Genomic DNA, 15,288 nt, shown 5'->3' with positions numbered 1-15,288 from the left:
GAGGCGTCAATGTTCTTCACCAGGGAGACCTTACACCTTCTCTATGATCCCTTTTCACCCGCCTGGGTGGCACAAAGGGGCCACGGGGCAATGGTTTATCAGACTCATTGACAGCATTGGGGCCACTCAGGGTTGTAAGCACTACATTTGTTAATAGGTATCTGTTAGACTGAGCCTCAGGTTGGTGAGAAAACGGATGTAAGTGGTAAAGAAGTGTAACGGACTAATTTGGCAGTCAGTGAGCATTCAAAACAAATGTAATTTACATGGTGAGGAGGTGGACAGGAGGGGTGCAGCAGGCATAGGTTAGTAATCTCAACATCTTTTCTGATCCTCACTTTCCAGAAAATGTTTTGCTGCTTTCAGCATTACAAAGGATTTTCTCTTTTCACCTCTGCTGACAGTTCTGCCTGAACTCGAATTCCTTTTCTTTTCTTTGTTTTTAAATGCAAACTCAAACAAATCTGTAGTGATGGTGATTTAAAATCTATTAAAGGTCTCAGTTGTGAAGCAAAATATACAACACTACAAGGGAAAAGGTGGCCTCTAAAGCCATCTCTACGCTGATTAGGTCAAAATGTTTCTTTATTTAATAGTGGTGGTCAATTACTCATAGTTAATGCATACAGAACTTTAGTAACTATTGTTCCACAGGGTTCGTGATTTTGCCCATAAAAAGTATGGTATCATTGCTAATTATCACCACCAGGAAGGGTCTGTTGAATGTAATGTTAGTAGGCGTAGACATTGGCACTATTTCCATAGTAGAGGCTGCCGAAGCTTCAGTGCCATTCTCATCCACATTCACCATGGCCTGATGGATAGCCTACAAGGAAATCAACAAACATTACCGTTCCAGGTGTGGGCTGTAAGCAGCGTTCTGAATATGAGCTTGATTGTTTTTAAACCAAAAGTGCTGAGAGAAATAACTGCTAAAGAATGAGCAACAGAGCAACAGGTGTGAGTGAACACCACAAACCAAAGGGGCAACTGCAAACCCAGTGAGAAAAATCAATGATCTGCATGAATCAAAATCGCCTCATCCTTAAAAGAAGACATTCTCATAGTCACTATTTCATACTACTATCGCAAGCACTGGCCCCGATTCTCCTCTCGCTTACACCAATGTAAATCAGGAGCAACTTCACTGAAGTCAGTGGGGTTACACTAGTGTAAAACTAATGTGAGAGCAGAAGTACACCCAGTTGTCTTTGGCAAATTTATATAGTGGAGTAATAATAGTTCATAAGTGAGAACAATGAAGAGTGGACAGAAAATAGATTTGAGGGGTACAGATTGCTTTCCTTGCACATGTCTTGTATGATAACAGCATCAGAAGTTGGATAGATAAAATGGGTTTGGGGCAGAAAAGGGCACAAGCTTGTCCTTACCTCACTGAGAGACATTTATAGACTGGATTCATTAGATTACATCTGTTCATTTGTGGGTGGTTCAGGGTTTCTGTATTGTTTTTTAACAGGAGTTCAGTGTTAACTAATGGAATGTACCCTGCAGGTAAGGTATAATTGTAAGGCTCTCAGACTGACAATCCGTATGAACTGAACATGGGTTGAACTGTAATGGTCTGCAAGGGACTGGCACTGAAGCCAACAGGAGCTAAGGGTGCTTCTCAAACTGGGAGAAATTTTTGGACCAAAACTTTTTTCAGTGAAAAATGCAGATTTGGTGACACTGAAATAGTTTGCAAATGCATGCCAATTTTGACAAGTTGTGTGTGTTTAAAAAGATTTTCTAAAAAATCAAAAAATCAAAATGTTTTGATTTTTTCAATTCAAAATGGCTTTTTTGTTTCAAAATTCCCTTTGATTTTTTTTTAATTAAAATGCTGAAAAGAGAAACAAAAGGTTTCATATCTGGTTGAGTGAAATGTTTCAGTCAAACCAGAACAATTATTTCTGACTTCTTGCTTTCTCAAAAATGTTGTTGTCAGTTTGACCTGAAATGATGTTTTTCCCCTGAATTTTCAGAATTGCCAGTAATCCAAAGAACCTGGTTTTTGCCCAGCTGTTCATAGCACCTTACAGAATTGAACCCACTGTTTTTAATAACGGGAGGGGCAAAGGCAGCTATGCACAGGCAGCAGCAGCAATGGAAGCTCTGAAAAACAGCACTTTGCCCCCCCTTTCATATCAAGGGAAAGATGGCCGTGGGGTCTTCTCTGGGAAGTGGGGGAAGGGAGAGAGAGATTTGTTCAAGTGTGTGGTCAGTAAAGTGGCACCCTGCACTGTAAAACTCTGCTGGGCCAAAATGTTGTACATGCTGTAACTTGCTGTGATACAACTGCAGAGGCAACCTAGCTAGTTTGGGCTGAATATCCCATCCCTCAGTCCCTGCTTCTCATACAGAGCAAAGCCCTTTTATGTGTGTTTCCCGTAGGAAACATTTGTAAAGAAATGTTTTTAAATATCAGTTACCATGGATCCTTTAAACAGAAAGAAACCTAACTTACCTCTGAAATCCTGTGCCTGGGCTGCCCAGTAATTCCAGACAGGTCAGCTTCATTAGTGAATACATTTCTGATGCCCATTCTATAAAGAATTTGTTTTAATTCAAATTTGTCATGAATGGAGAATCTTGGCAGATATAAATTGGTTGAGCTGTCCAAAGAGAAATGCAAGAAAATGGTAAAACATTTCAATCAGATGTCACAGTGCAGGACAGGCTCATTCCTGACAACATAACATGCTGTGGTGATTACTGAGAAATTTGTTTGCATTGTTTCCACTAGCCCATAGAGAAGATTTGACTGAAGATCCATGACAGATTTCCTCTGGTGGGGAACAGAAGGTTTCTGAGAAGTGATATTGGAAGCTTGGATTAGGAGGAAGGATGGCTCATAGCTAAGGTGCTACCCTGGAACATGGTAGACCTGGGTTGTATTCCCTGTCACTTAAAATCGCTGTGCCTTAGCGCCCCAGCTGTTAATTAGGTATAATAGCACTGCTCTACCTCACAGGGGTGTCGTGAGGATAAATACATTGAGGTCTGTGAGGTGCTCAGATACTATGGTAATGGGACCTATAACGACCTGATAGAGAGACAGTTTCAGGAAAACTCTAAGTAATATTGCTAAGGACAACGAGACTGAGGCTGTGCTCCTGAATTCAACAAGTGCAAAGCATCTGGATTATCCCTTCACCTAGCTTGTTTTTCCTCTCCATCCTCCAGGAGATTCCTTATCTGCCCCACCAAGAACCTGATTCAGTGACACCCACTGAAGTCAATGGGAAGATTCTCATTGACTTCAAAGGACTATGGGTCAACCCTCAGGACAGCTCATCTCAATGTCCATAATCAGGAGAACTGTCCAGCAGGCTTTAAAAACAGAATCAAACTTCAGAGCCTGCTGGACCATCTTCCAAGCTCCTATTACTGGTAGGTTGCCAGTGTCCCTTAAGATATCTAAGGTATTCCCATTTTTAGGGAAATTTTCCTCCTTAAGGCTCTTTAGCCAAGATTTTCAAAAGCGACTAGTGCCTGATTTTCAGAAAGTGCTGAGCATTCACCCTCTGAAAATCAATCCCTTTTAAGGTGTCTCTAGCTGGACACCCAAAAAAGCGAGGCACCCAAATTCATGAGTCCCTTTTGAAAATGTTGGCCTTAGCTTAACAATTAAATTAAACCTGTGGGGGGAAAACAAACAAAACAGATTCCAAAGAGAGCAGAAGAATGTGTGGTGCCTAATTTATTTAGGATAAAAGCTAACAACAAAGCATATCTGTCTAGTTCATTAATCATATTGTTGGCTCTATGTAAGATTTAGTCAATTTAATGGAAAATGAATACGTCAGTGCTTTCTGTAAAACTAGTCAATGCTCAGCATTTCTGGTGCATTTTTTTCTCTCACTGTCCCACTGTCTCTAGTTTTTCTGGAGTTAGTTCTAGCATCTACAGTGAGAAGCACTAGCCATTTGATAGCACGTGAGAACATGTCTTAAGTTAGATGCTAGGATTGTTACTAACTAATAGTGCTAGTGGAGGTGCAATACTCTTTCCTGATTGCTGATCTCGTCCCTTTTCCTGTTTTTTTGGCAGAAGGTGCTGACTGCTGCCCTATTAATGATGCAAGTGTCACTGGGCCATTTTTATCCTCCTATTATAAAGAATAAGCCATTCCACCTGTCCCCATCTACTGCTAATGTGAGGGGAAAGAAGAATGCAGCACACACACAGCCTCAGGAAGAAAGAAGTAGACACTGGGACACACAACAAATTACCCACATGTTAAACAGGGCCCTTGCTATACATAAGGGTAACACTCCGTGCTTCTACACCTTCCATCCAACAATCTCAACAGGGTGACCAGATAGCAAGTGTGAAAAATTGGGATGGGGGCAGGGAGATAATAGTTGCCAGTATAAGACAAAGTCCTTAATATCAGGATGTCCGGTCACTCTAATCTCAACAGTAATGAACACTTCTCACAATACCCCTGTGAGTGGTATCAACCCATTTTGCGGGTGGGAAACTGAGGCACAAAGAGGTCAAGTGACTTGAACAAGATCACACAGGAACTTGGTGACTGACCTAGGAATAGAATCCCGAGCTCTTGAGATTTAACCATAGGGCCACCCCTTCTTCCCTACTGAAATGGCCTGAAAGTACACTGCTCCCAGCTGCATGCAATTCTACGTTATCTCCATATATTTATTCAGACCAGATAGATTGAACGGGACTGTGCAAAAGTTTTTCACTGAAACCAGGCATAACTCAGCTGGGTTTGTGAAAGTCAAATGACCTCCCCTTGGAAACTCTCTTCACTACTGCAGTGGGGTGGGAGGCATCAGGCTGCAGATTGACATGAAGGTGACAAAAAGAGAACAGGACCCAAGGAGTTCCAACTGTATTACTGCTAAACAGAAAAACAGGTAGATAGCCTACTCCCCTGGAGGCCCTTAAGTGGGTTTGATTTAGGGAGTGAACGGATTTACTACACCCTCCGAAAGATGCAAAATGGACCAACCAACCGCTCTGAAGATTATGTGGAGAGAGAGGAGGTGTTTACTGGCCATCGGTTTGCATGAGTGCCAAACTCCAGTGAATTTCAGTGAGTGAATGTGTCCACACAAAGCCAGCTCGTTGGGGGTCTCTAATAATGAGGTCTTTCTATACTACAAACCATAGAACCCCACTGCTGCTTTATAGGTAGATTATTCCAGTTTGGGAAAAGGTAAGACATTTTGCTTAGTTCCTTGTCTGCTGATACTAAGGCGGCTCCTCTTTGCACAATTCATGTTTATTTGACAGGGATAACACCACTGACATTTTGGTTAAGCTGTTTCATTGCCCAGTACTGATTTTAGGAACAATCATGAGCATTGGGGCTGAAACTAGCGGTGTGGGGGGTGCTGCCGCACCCCCTGGCTTGAAGTAGTAAAATAACAACCCAAATACATGGTTTCTGCCTTCAGCATCCCCACTATAAAAATTGTTCCAGCACCACTCGTCACAAGGATCCTCCTCTTGGTAGAGCTAGATTAAATTTTTACATTTCTGAAGTTTCAATGAAAAACAGTTCACATTTTTCAGTGAAAGATTTTGTGAAAAAGTGTTGCCAAGTTTCAAAAGGCTCTGCCAGCTAGTCAACGTAAAGAACTGTAAACTGTGTATTTAATTTAATTCAATTCCTTGTCTTAAAGCTGGGGTTTGGTAATCTAAGGCAGTGTTGTCAAGCATTCAGCCTGCTTGGTGCATTTATGTGGCACATTCTTACTCTCCAGAATGAAAGGCCCTGAGTCCGCCAACAGGCACATGCTTAATTTTATGGCCATTAGCAGTCCCACTGTAGACATGCAAGAAGCCAAGCACGTTTTCAGCACCGGAGCCTAAATTTTGCCCTTTCAAAGTGAGTTAAAATTCTAGCTCTCATGGTTGCAAAGATAATATGACATGAATGTAATAAATGAAGTGCCATCTTCTTGGGTCTGCCAGCAGCCTGAAACAATGGCTTTGAGATGCATGAACTCTTCCCCCCCCACACACACACACTCCTTTAGTCTTACTGGGGTGATAATTCTGAAGACAAATGATGAAACTTAAAATATTAGCATTAACTTTTTCATTGATAATCACCTTAGCAGGTGGGATGGGGGAAAGCATAGGAGAGAGAATCCAGGGGGGCTGGAAATGAAAGCTGCCACAGGGAGGGAAATGCAGAAGGGAAAAAAATGAGATAAAGGGAGAACAACAGACTACAGAGAAAGGCACACAGGGAAGCAAAAGAAACAAAATGCAGAAATGGCAGTGGTCCTAAAGGGAAGCAGATTTTCACATTGAGTGATACAGAATGTGACAGTAGGATATTGAACAGATAACATGTCCTGGGCTTGGTCTACACTACAGACTTATGTCAGTGTAACTACATCGCTCTACAACGACACAGTTATACCGACTGAATTTCTGGTGTAAACAGTGCTATGCCGACAGAAGGGCTTCTCCCATCAATATATATATATAGCTACCACCTCTTGGGGAGCTAGAGTACCTACACTGACAGGAAAAGCTCTCCCTTTGGCATAGATAGCGTCTTCACTACACTACAGTGGTGCAGCTGCATCAGTGCAGTTCTATATGTGTAGACAAGCCCTTGAAAATAACTAAAAAAGTTAACTACATAAAGGCCATATTCTAGTCTTGATCTTTGTACATTAACCTCACTGAGGGTAGCACATTAGTCCTAATTCTATACCACAGCCAGGGGATCATAGTTAAAAATACAATCATCCTTCCCCAAGAATTTGTCCAACACCCTTGATCTAAAGGGACTGCCTGCCACCAGAGTAGAGAGCTGAAAGATTTTACCTTTCTGAAAGTAATTTTCTCCATTTAGGCAGACTTTCACATGACAAGCCATTCTCCAACTTCCTCATTTGTCCTTCATCAGGCAGAATAAAATATGCTTTAATGCTTTCTTCCTTATAATCCATTTGCACCACGGTGCTAGACAGCTGGTCATCATAGGCATGTTTGCACATGCCCATCCGGAACATCATAGGGACTTTAACAACTGTGTTTCTATCCACAAAGAAGTCACCGTCTTTAGTGTACTTTGGATTGAAAGTTTTATTCCACGTGGCTTATGATTCAAAGAAAGAGAGAGTTAGTGGATGTTCTGGGAACAAGAAACCATCCTTAGTTGGCATTAACTGCAGTAGCTGTATTTGCCTTCAGAGCTACACAAATTCACACCAACTGAGGATCTGTCCCTAAATGTATAAATTAGAATAACTCAACTGTAATATGCACATGGAGAGGGTTGGGTTGGGAGTGGTTTAAACAAACCCAGAAGCTGTTCTGTAGTGAAAGGATGGTGCTTTCAACTTAGATAGCCATCATATACCCCAATGCCTCTCCTCATGCCAGAAGGAATTGCCAGACTATTCTCAGGGAGGAGGCTTAATACATTCCCCGGTGTCCTAACACGGGATATGAGTTGATCTTGCACGTCTGGTAGCAATTTTCAAGTGACACCAAGCAGCATGAAAGCTGGAGTAAACATCTCCTGCCACCACATTGGCTGGGTAGCAGACCAACATTTTAAACACCCCCCAAAATCTAATTTGGATGGGAAAAGTCATAAGTAGACTGTGCCCTGCTCCCATCTCTAAGAAACACCCTCACAACCTCCCCTCACCTCAGTCTGGTTTAGGTGCGGGACTAGGTAGAGGAGTTTTCAGCCCAACTGATCCCTTTCTTCCACTTGGCTGAAATCCATCCCCTTGAACAAGAGCTCTTTTATGGACTTCAGCCAAATGGAAGAAAGGGATCAGTTGAGCTGAAAACTCCTCTACCTAGTCCCACACCTAAACCAGATTGAGATGAGGGTGTTTCTTAGAGATGGGAGCAGGGCACAATCTACTGATGGTTTTTCCCATCCAAATTAGGTTTTGGGGGATGTTTTAAATGTTGGTCTGCTACCCAGCCAATGTGGTGGCAGGAGATGTTTACTCCAGCTTTCATGCCTCTTGGTGAAAACCCTCTTGCAAAATGTACTGGGCAAGCAGAAAACATGGGATTTTCAAAAGCTAATAGCTTGGTCAAAACAAAACCAATCTTTTCTGAAGCACTCAAAGTGTTTTCAGAGAAGTGTCTTCTTCTCAGTGAGAAGAAATTCCAAGCCAAAATCCAACTATTCACCCTCATCCACTGCAGCCATAGAGCTGTTAACAAACAACTAGAAAAACAACAAAACATTGCAATGATGTTTCTTGTAATACGGAAATAAATTGTTCCCTGTCCTCCCAACCCTGTGTACTAAAAAACAGTTGATCTATTAATCAGTTTTGCTTAGACTTTCCCAACTGATGTATTTTTCAGAAAGTACTGAATGACTGAAAACAAAGCATTAGAATGCATTCATATGCTTCCACTGTAATGCTATATGTTCCCAGTAGATAATGCTTAATATCTATAGCTTCCTTTTCTTTGTATAATGCATATATATATATATATATATATATATATATATATATAAAGTGCCAAAAATACACCCCTTTCTTGTAATTAGAGGCAAGATACCTTGAGTTCTAGTCCCACCTCAGACACTGTCCTTAATGATACTAAAATAGTGTGTGTTAATGCCTAGATATATGGTGATGGGAGCCTTAAAAATACCTCAATTACATTAGCTCGAAATAAATCTTGTTTAACTGAATTACTGAAGTGACTAATCTCGTCGAACTACAGATGGTCCCAAGTGAAGCTGGTTAAAAACTGGCATGTTTTCTTGCCAAATCAAGACAATGCCAAAATATCAAAAACAGCAGAATGGAAAGTTCTGAAACATTTAGATCCAGAATTGTTGAAATGTTTCATTTTTATATTTCTGATCAAAATTAAATGTTTTAGTATTTTTGAACCAAAATGTTTCATTTTGGTATGTTGAACCTCAAAATATTTCTTTTCATGATGGTTCTACAATTAATCTGTGTCCCTTGAGCTGCTTCAATGTCTCATGGGAGCTATAGTTCAGGTGCCTTGTGCCCCAATTCTCCTCTATGGGCTAGGCTCCCTGGCTGGACTACAACTCCCACAGGCACTGCGGCAGCTCAGGCAAACATAGATTAATGTGCAATTGATCTGAAATGAAATGTTTTGATTTGGTTTCACAAACCAAAATGTTGATGATTCAGGTTAACCCAACACAAAATGAAATATTTAATTTAGATTTTTCAGATGAAAAATCAAAAAATTTAGGCAACAATCAAAATTTTTCACAGAAATTTTTGATTTTGTAGCAACTGCATTTTCCATTTAAAATAAAACAGATGGAAAATTCCTGACCACCTCTAATCCTAAACCCCAAAATTCAGATCTGGATCTGGATTGCAAATTCCTCAGAGTTCATCCAGAAATGCCTCCTTTATGACTACTAGCCTTATCAGCTCTTCCTAATTCAGAGACAATGAATCTGCATTTATAAGCTTTTGGATGCAGTCTGCCATCATACAAAATGTCACGAAGAACAGAGGATACTGTAAGTAGGAGTTGTCGACAATTTTCCATCTATTTTTCATGGAAAATCAGGATTTTGATTAGAACCTTTTTTATGAAAAATCGCTGCTTTCTGGGGAAACGTTTGTGGAAAAACTGAATCCCTGAACACCAAAATATTTTGGTATTTGAGATTTCAGTTAAAAGTTGGAAAAGTTATTAAAATTTTCTGCAGAAACCAATCCCTATTTTCTGATCAGCTCTAACTCTAAGTTACACTTTGCTTCTTAATTAAAGTACATGGGCAGCACGATTACCCTGCTGGGTAAAATTGGTCTAGTTGACTAAACCCTGGACTGAGAACAAAGTCCTCTGGAATTCTAATCCCTCCTCCAACCCTGAGTCACTCTGAGGCCTTGTGCAAATAATTTCATCTCTACCCTTTGTTTCCTCAGCTATAAAACTGGCATAATAATAGTTACATACTACTTAAGGGTGTCATTATTATTAATTAATGCTTGTATGGGGCTTTCAAGATATAAAATGCAAAGCATTATTCTTTAAAGAGGAGAAAATTACTACATTGTGACTGTAAGTTTCTCCATAAACAGTGTAGCCACAAACATGATGTATGTAATTTTAGAGTAAGTCTGTCTGTTAAAAGAAGTCTCCAATTTTTGTACTGTCAGATCAGAGCCCCTGGATTCTTCTTTAACACGGCAGAAGTATTGCCTTGTCATGTTTTAGGGAAATTCCATAGTGAGTCACAACATTTTTTGATAAGTCACAGGCCCAAATCCTGATATGCTCAGGCAGCTATTACTTGCTGCTTACTTGGACAAAATTCCTACTGGTTTCATACAGAGCTTTGGTTAAAAGCTGAGTAAGGATGTCAGAATTTGGCAGACAGACTGCATATTGGGGACATTCATTAATTCTTCCCTCCTCCTCCATCCAAATCCAGATCTGCCTGTGCTGCTCTTCCTCTTAGCAGGGCACTTTTCAAGGAGGTCTTGCCTCTGCAATTCTTTACAATGCTCCAGGGACAAAAGGAAACCCAGAGCTTGCCCTTTCCAGTGGGTTGGACAATAATTCCTCACTGGACTATGGGGCAAGTAAAATGGCAGGATTTTTTGGGGGGAGGGGGAGAACATGCTCACTATCTAAGCCCCAAGACAAACAAGAAGAATAGCAAATCATCCGGTGAAACCCTCAGTACAGTGCAAGTTAGAATGCCACCAAACCTCCATCCTCAGACAACAACTCAATGTAAGCTACAATGTACTGTGGAAAAGGGAGAAGAGTCATCAGGACTGCGGGGGGAATAATCACATAGTACAGAGGATGGGACAGCCATTAAACGTTAGGTCAGACTTTATAAAAGCTTCTAAAATTTCAGATTCTTCTCCAAACCAAACCCAGCCTCTGAACCATTCAACATTTTAGCCCATTCTCATTTTCCATGTGGAAGCAATAGCAGCAATAGTTTGGATTTTAAGTGTAATTCTTCGCAATTTCTTTAAAATCAAAAAGAAATGCAGTTTGTCTGAAGGCATAATCATCCACTCATAGCAAACATTTTAAAGAGAGAGGGATTTAAACTGGAAGACAGGATCTACACATGCAAAATATTGGGGGTGCTGGGAATTCATTCAGATATGGAATTGAACATTGTGGCTAGGGGCATCTCTACTTTTAAATAAATATCCATTTTAAAACATATGTGACAGCTGTACCTTCATATGTGCGATGTAGAAGGTTTTAGTTCCTATATTATTTTCAGTGAATATTTTCCTCTTATTATTATAATGTATGATATTGTACTAAACTTATGGCTAAACCCTTCAAATCTATGTAACTTTTACTTCCATAGCGGTTTGATTTTCAGGGTGGGCAGAATCATGTATATTTTACATACCCTTTCATCGGAAAAAAAATTAACTTTTTTAATATTTTTTTTATCAGCTCTGGCTTTGATCAGAAAATGGGGGGGGGGGGGGGAATCACCAAAATTTTGTTAAAAAAACAGTCAAGACTTTCAATCAGAAAATTATTTTCAATGAAAATGTGTTGACCAGCTCTATTCATAATTAATACTGTGAATAAAAGGCCAATTGTGAAGCAGATTGTGATTCCCCCTCCAAAAATAGTACTCCAAAGGGAGTGGTGAAGCCTAGAGTTGGCACAAGGATAGCCAAATGACCTGAGGCGAGATGTCCTATGATTTTGTCTTACCTTTAAGGTAAATATAACTAAGAAGAAGAATTTCAGTAGCTGGATCCAGATTATTGAGTAGGTTGATAATTTTCCCATGTGTTTTTTTCTCTATGTAATTATTGATCTTCTGCTGAGTTGGTCTGACATTCTTGAAGTTTTCTGGGAAAGCTTCTCCACTGTAAAAGTTTTTTAGATCATTTAAAAATTGCTGTTGCAGTTTCAGCTGGTCTTTCACAAACAGGACATTCCCCATATCCAGCTGGAAGTTAGCATTCTGGCGGTTTAGTGATTGCATGAGCTGACAGAAACCTTCATGTATCTCTCTTTGCTGGATCTCATTTGGTTTAAAGTGGAACACTCTAAGAATCTGTTGCAGTGTCTCTGATTTAGCACCCAGGGTCAGCATTGCAAAGGCAGTGGAGATGCTTATGGGAGAAAAGATCACATTCCTGTTGTTTCTCTGAGAAGAAGCCTCCTTATAAAAATAAAATGCAAACTGACAAATGCTTCTCCCTACTTTATGACCCAGCATATTTTCGTTTGCTAGACCTACTTGGTTTCTGTTTCCACCGTGGTAATTTTCAGGACTGTTGTTGCTAGAATTCTGTTGGCAAGGTATATCAGCATGAATCCCAGCAATCAAAAAACACAGGTAAAAGATTGACTTCATTTTTCTAAGATTCTGTAAGAAAAAAAACATATTTGGTCTACAAATCTTAATAATTTTCAACATATGCTCACCAACAGGAAGGAATTGTTTAAGAACCTGAACATACTATGGAGGAGGCATGGAAGCAGTGACCACAGGCTATTTGAATTCAATACAGTGACAAAAGGGTTCCGAGTACTAGCAATAATATAGTTCAAGGAAACAAATTTTGGGATATTACTGAATTGTGAAAGAAGAAATGTTAAAATCCATGAATGTGGAAGAAGACTGAAGTATCTTAAAAGACGCCATAATTAAGGTGCAGTAGGCTAGAATTCATTTGAAATCAGTCATTCCCCATTTGTTTGCATTTTTCAATGAGGGACTGAGGGTTAAAAGAAATTTGGTGTGCAACAGAAACGGGGAGGGAGTCAAAGAATATTCAGTTAAATTTTGCAGGTGAAGATAAGGCAGAAAGAAAGCAGTATTAATGTTAGCAAAAGGGGAACAAAGAATGACTTTGTTCAATCTCAAGTGTGTTGAGGGGAAATACATACACCAGAGAGAAAATAGATCCACTAATGTTTGAGGAATGGGTGAAAAATTATTATGGTTCCATAACGGGTGAACAAGTTTTTAAAAAAATCTGTAATTAACAGCAGAAAAAAAATTGCTCTGGGCAGTTAATACCTGTTAAAACCTTAGTGAATATACTCTAGCAATTGGTAAAACACAAATAGGTAAGGGAATACACAGAAAATGTGTATATATACATATCAACAAGTCCAGGTGATGTGCATACCAAAGTGTTAGGGGAATTGTTAATGAATGTACCAAACCAATGACAATTATTTTTGAAAAATCATGGAGAACTGAGGAGATCCTAGAGATCATAAAAAAGGGAGGAAAGTGTGATGCTGATAGTGGGGGTGATGAGGCTGAACTGGAAAAATCTTGAGAAATTACAAATAGTGGAACTCTGAATAAACAGAACCAATGGAAAAGGACAGTAGCAACCAAAACAACAGGAGAGGGTTTTCCAAAGTGGTGTGGGAACTGTCAGGGTCAATGTACCTGTGGTAACAGCATCTTTAAATACTGAAATGACATAATTGGGCACAAACTGTGCTAGTATTTGGTGTCTGGGTTTTGATCAACAGACCAAATAAAAAGTAAATAACAGTCTTGCTTATATATAAACCCAATATGCCCAGTAGCCACTCCATCCAGGGGATATGTTTTTAAAATAAAATACCCTGAATGAACAAACACAGTGTCTGGGATTTTCAAAGGGAGTTAGTTATGTGTCCAATGTTGATGTTCAATGGGAACTGGGCACCTCTCTTTGACTTAATTTGATTGCCTCCATCAATTCTCACCTTGCCCATGGCATTTTCCTCCACCATATTCCATCAAAACCCCAGTTCTCCAAAATCCAGCCAGCTCAGAATGCTAGGAGGTACACCTATAGCAAACCCACCATGACTCCCCTGTCTCGTCAGCAACACATTTAAATTTGTCCTAATTGATCTTACAGCATTTCAGGCTTACTCCAGCTTCTCTCTCTCAGTCTGCTTTTCCAGACTCTGCCTCCAGGCACTTCCTCTAATGCTGGTGCAAGAACCTTCTCTACCCAGCTCTGCAATCTCCAGAAGCCTTTGAGTAATCCTCTGCCTCGTCAGCTCTCTCTCCCTCTCTCGAAGTCTCACGTTAAATCATATCTTTTCCTACTTACATCAGCCTCCCTTTTCTCTCTCCCTCTGCCTTGGACTTGCGGCATAACACTTTAATGTATTCACTATACAATCTCTTTATGCCACACGTGACATTTGGTACCATGACTCTTGTATTATTTAACTACTTAAAACATTTGGAGATACAGTTTATCTGAAAGGAGCTATTCCATACAAAGAGGTTCTGTAGCGCAGATTTTTTTTTTTTTAAAAGTTTGAGATTGAACAAAAGCAACCAGCGTGTGGATGGAATAATTCCACAACTGATTATCCATGAACCAACCTGCATGTAGCACAGGGAACATGGATTATAATTCTCCAAGGGAAAAAACATTACTTACAGTGCAATCAACAGAGTCTTCTTGTGTTCTCTAGGTCCGCTCTGCTCCTTGCTCTGTTGTTTATGCTGCTGAACATACAGCAAGGCACCCACTAGTAAATTCTAATTACATCAGCTAAGAGCTATGACTCAGAACTCAATTTCAGAGATGAGGCAGAGCAAGCAGTGGTGAAACTAGTTTTACTGGACACCTAATTTTGTTGAATATGCTTGTCCCACATGTGACTGTTTATATTACTCAAGATTGTCTAACTCTCCTTGATGTTTTGAACTGGTTTCCCTCAAACCAGTTGAATGTTTACATCAACCACCCATCCTAACCTCAATTGTTGAAATCTCCCATCTCTGTTTAAACAAAAGGAGCCATCAAAAATAACAGGTTACATCCAATACCTTGAATGAGGTTTGTAACAACTCTTTAAGTGCTTCAACCAATATGCCATAAGGATAATGTTTGCTCTATTTAATCTACAGGGACAATTTGAAGTTGTGTGGGTTCACTGTACATCGGGCATGATCTTGCTCCAGTTGATGTCAATGGCAAAACTCTGATTTGGTTCTAGTTGGAGCAGGGCTTAAACCATTTAGCAAGATCCTCGGCCCTGCCAAGGCATTGGTACAAAGCAGCCATAAACCCAGCATAAAGAGCCACTTGAGGATACCCCCCCACCCCCCGAATGGAGAACTCCTCTGATAGCACTGGGTTGGTGTAGGGGTTCCATACCACATAGGGGGCAGGTAGCCAGATGAAAGGGGACATGGCTGGGATGATGCTGCATCCAGCTGGTTCCCAGTTATAAGACTGGTCCTCAGGGACCATGGGAATCTAGGTGCCAAACAGAACAGCCTTTAGAAAAGGTTCAGAATTGGAAAAGGTTGGAATTGGAAAAGGTTCA

At 40.2% G+C, this 15,288-nt stretch overlaps 1 protein-coding gene across 1 annotated transcript in view; it reads right to left on the bottom strand.

Moving 5' to 3' along the window:
* Positions 1-640: 640 nt before the first annotated feature.
* LOC135878488 (alpha-1-antitrypsin-like) overlaps positions 641-15,288 on the bottom strand; it is a 43,158-nt gene continuing 28,510 nt past the window's right edge. Inside the window, exons 2-5 of the mRNA XM_065404169.1 lie at positions 11,689-12,352; positions 6,823-7,096; positions 2,471-2,618; positions 641-826 (exon numbers count right to left, since the gene is read on the bottom strand). Coding sequence (XP_065260241.1) covers positions 641-826; positions 2,471-2,618; positions 6,823-7,096; positions 11,689-12,352 — 1,272 coding nt within the window. The remainder of the gene's footprint in view (positions 827-2,470; positions 2,619-6,822; positions 7,097-11,688; positions 12,353-15,288) is intronic.

This window comes from Emys orbicularis, chromosome 4 (assembly GCF_028017835.1).
Source record: "Emys orbicularis isolate rEmyOrb1 chromosome 4, rEmyOrb1.hap1, whole genome shotgun sequence".
Classification (NCBI taxonomy): Eukaryota; Metazoa; Chordata; order Testudines; family Emydidae; genus Emys; species Emys orbicularis.
This window is presented reverse-complemented; position numbering and strand designations above follow the sequence as displayed.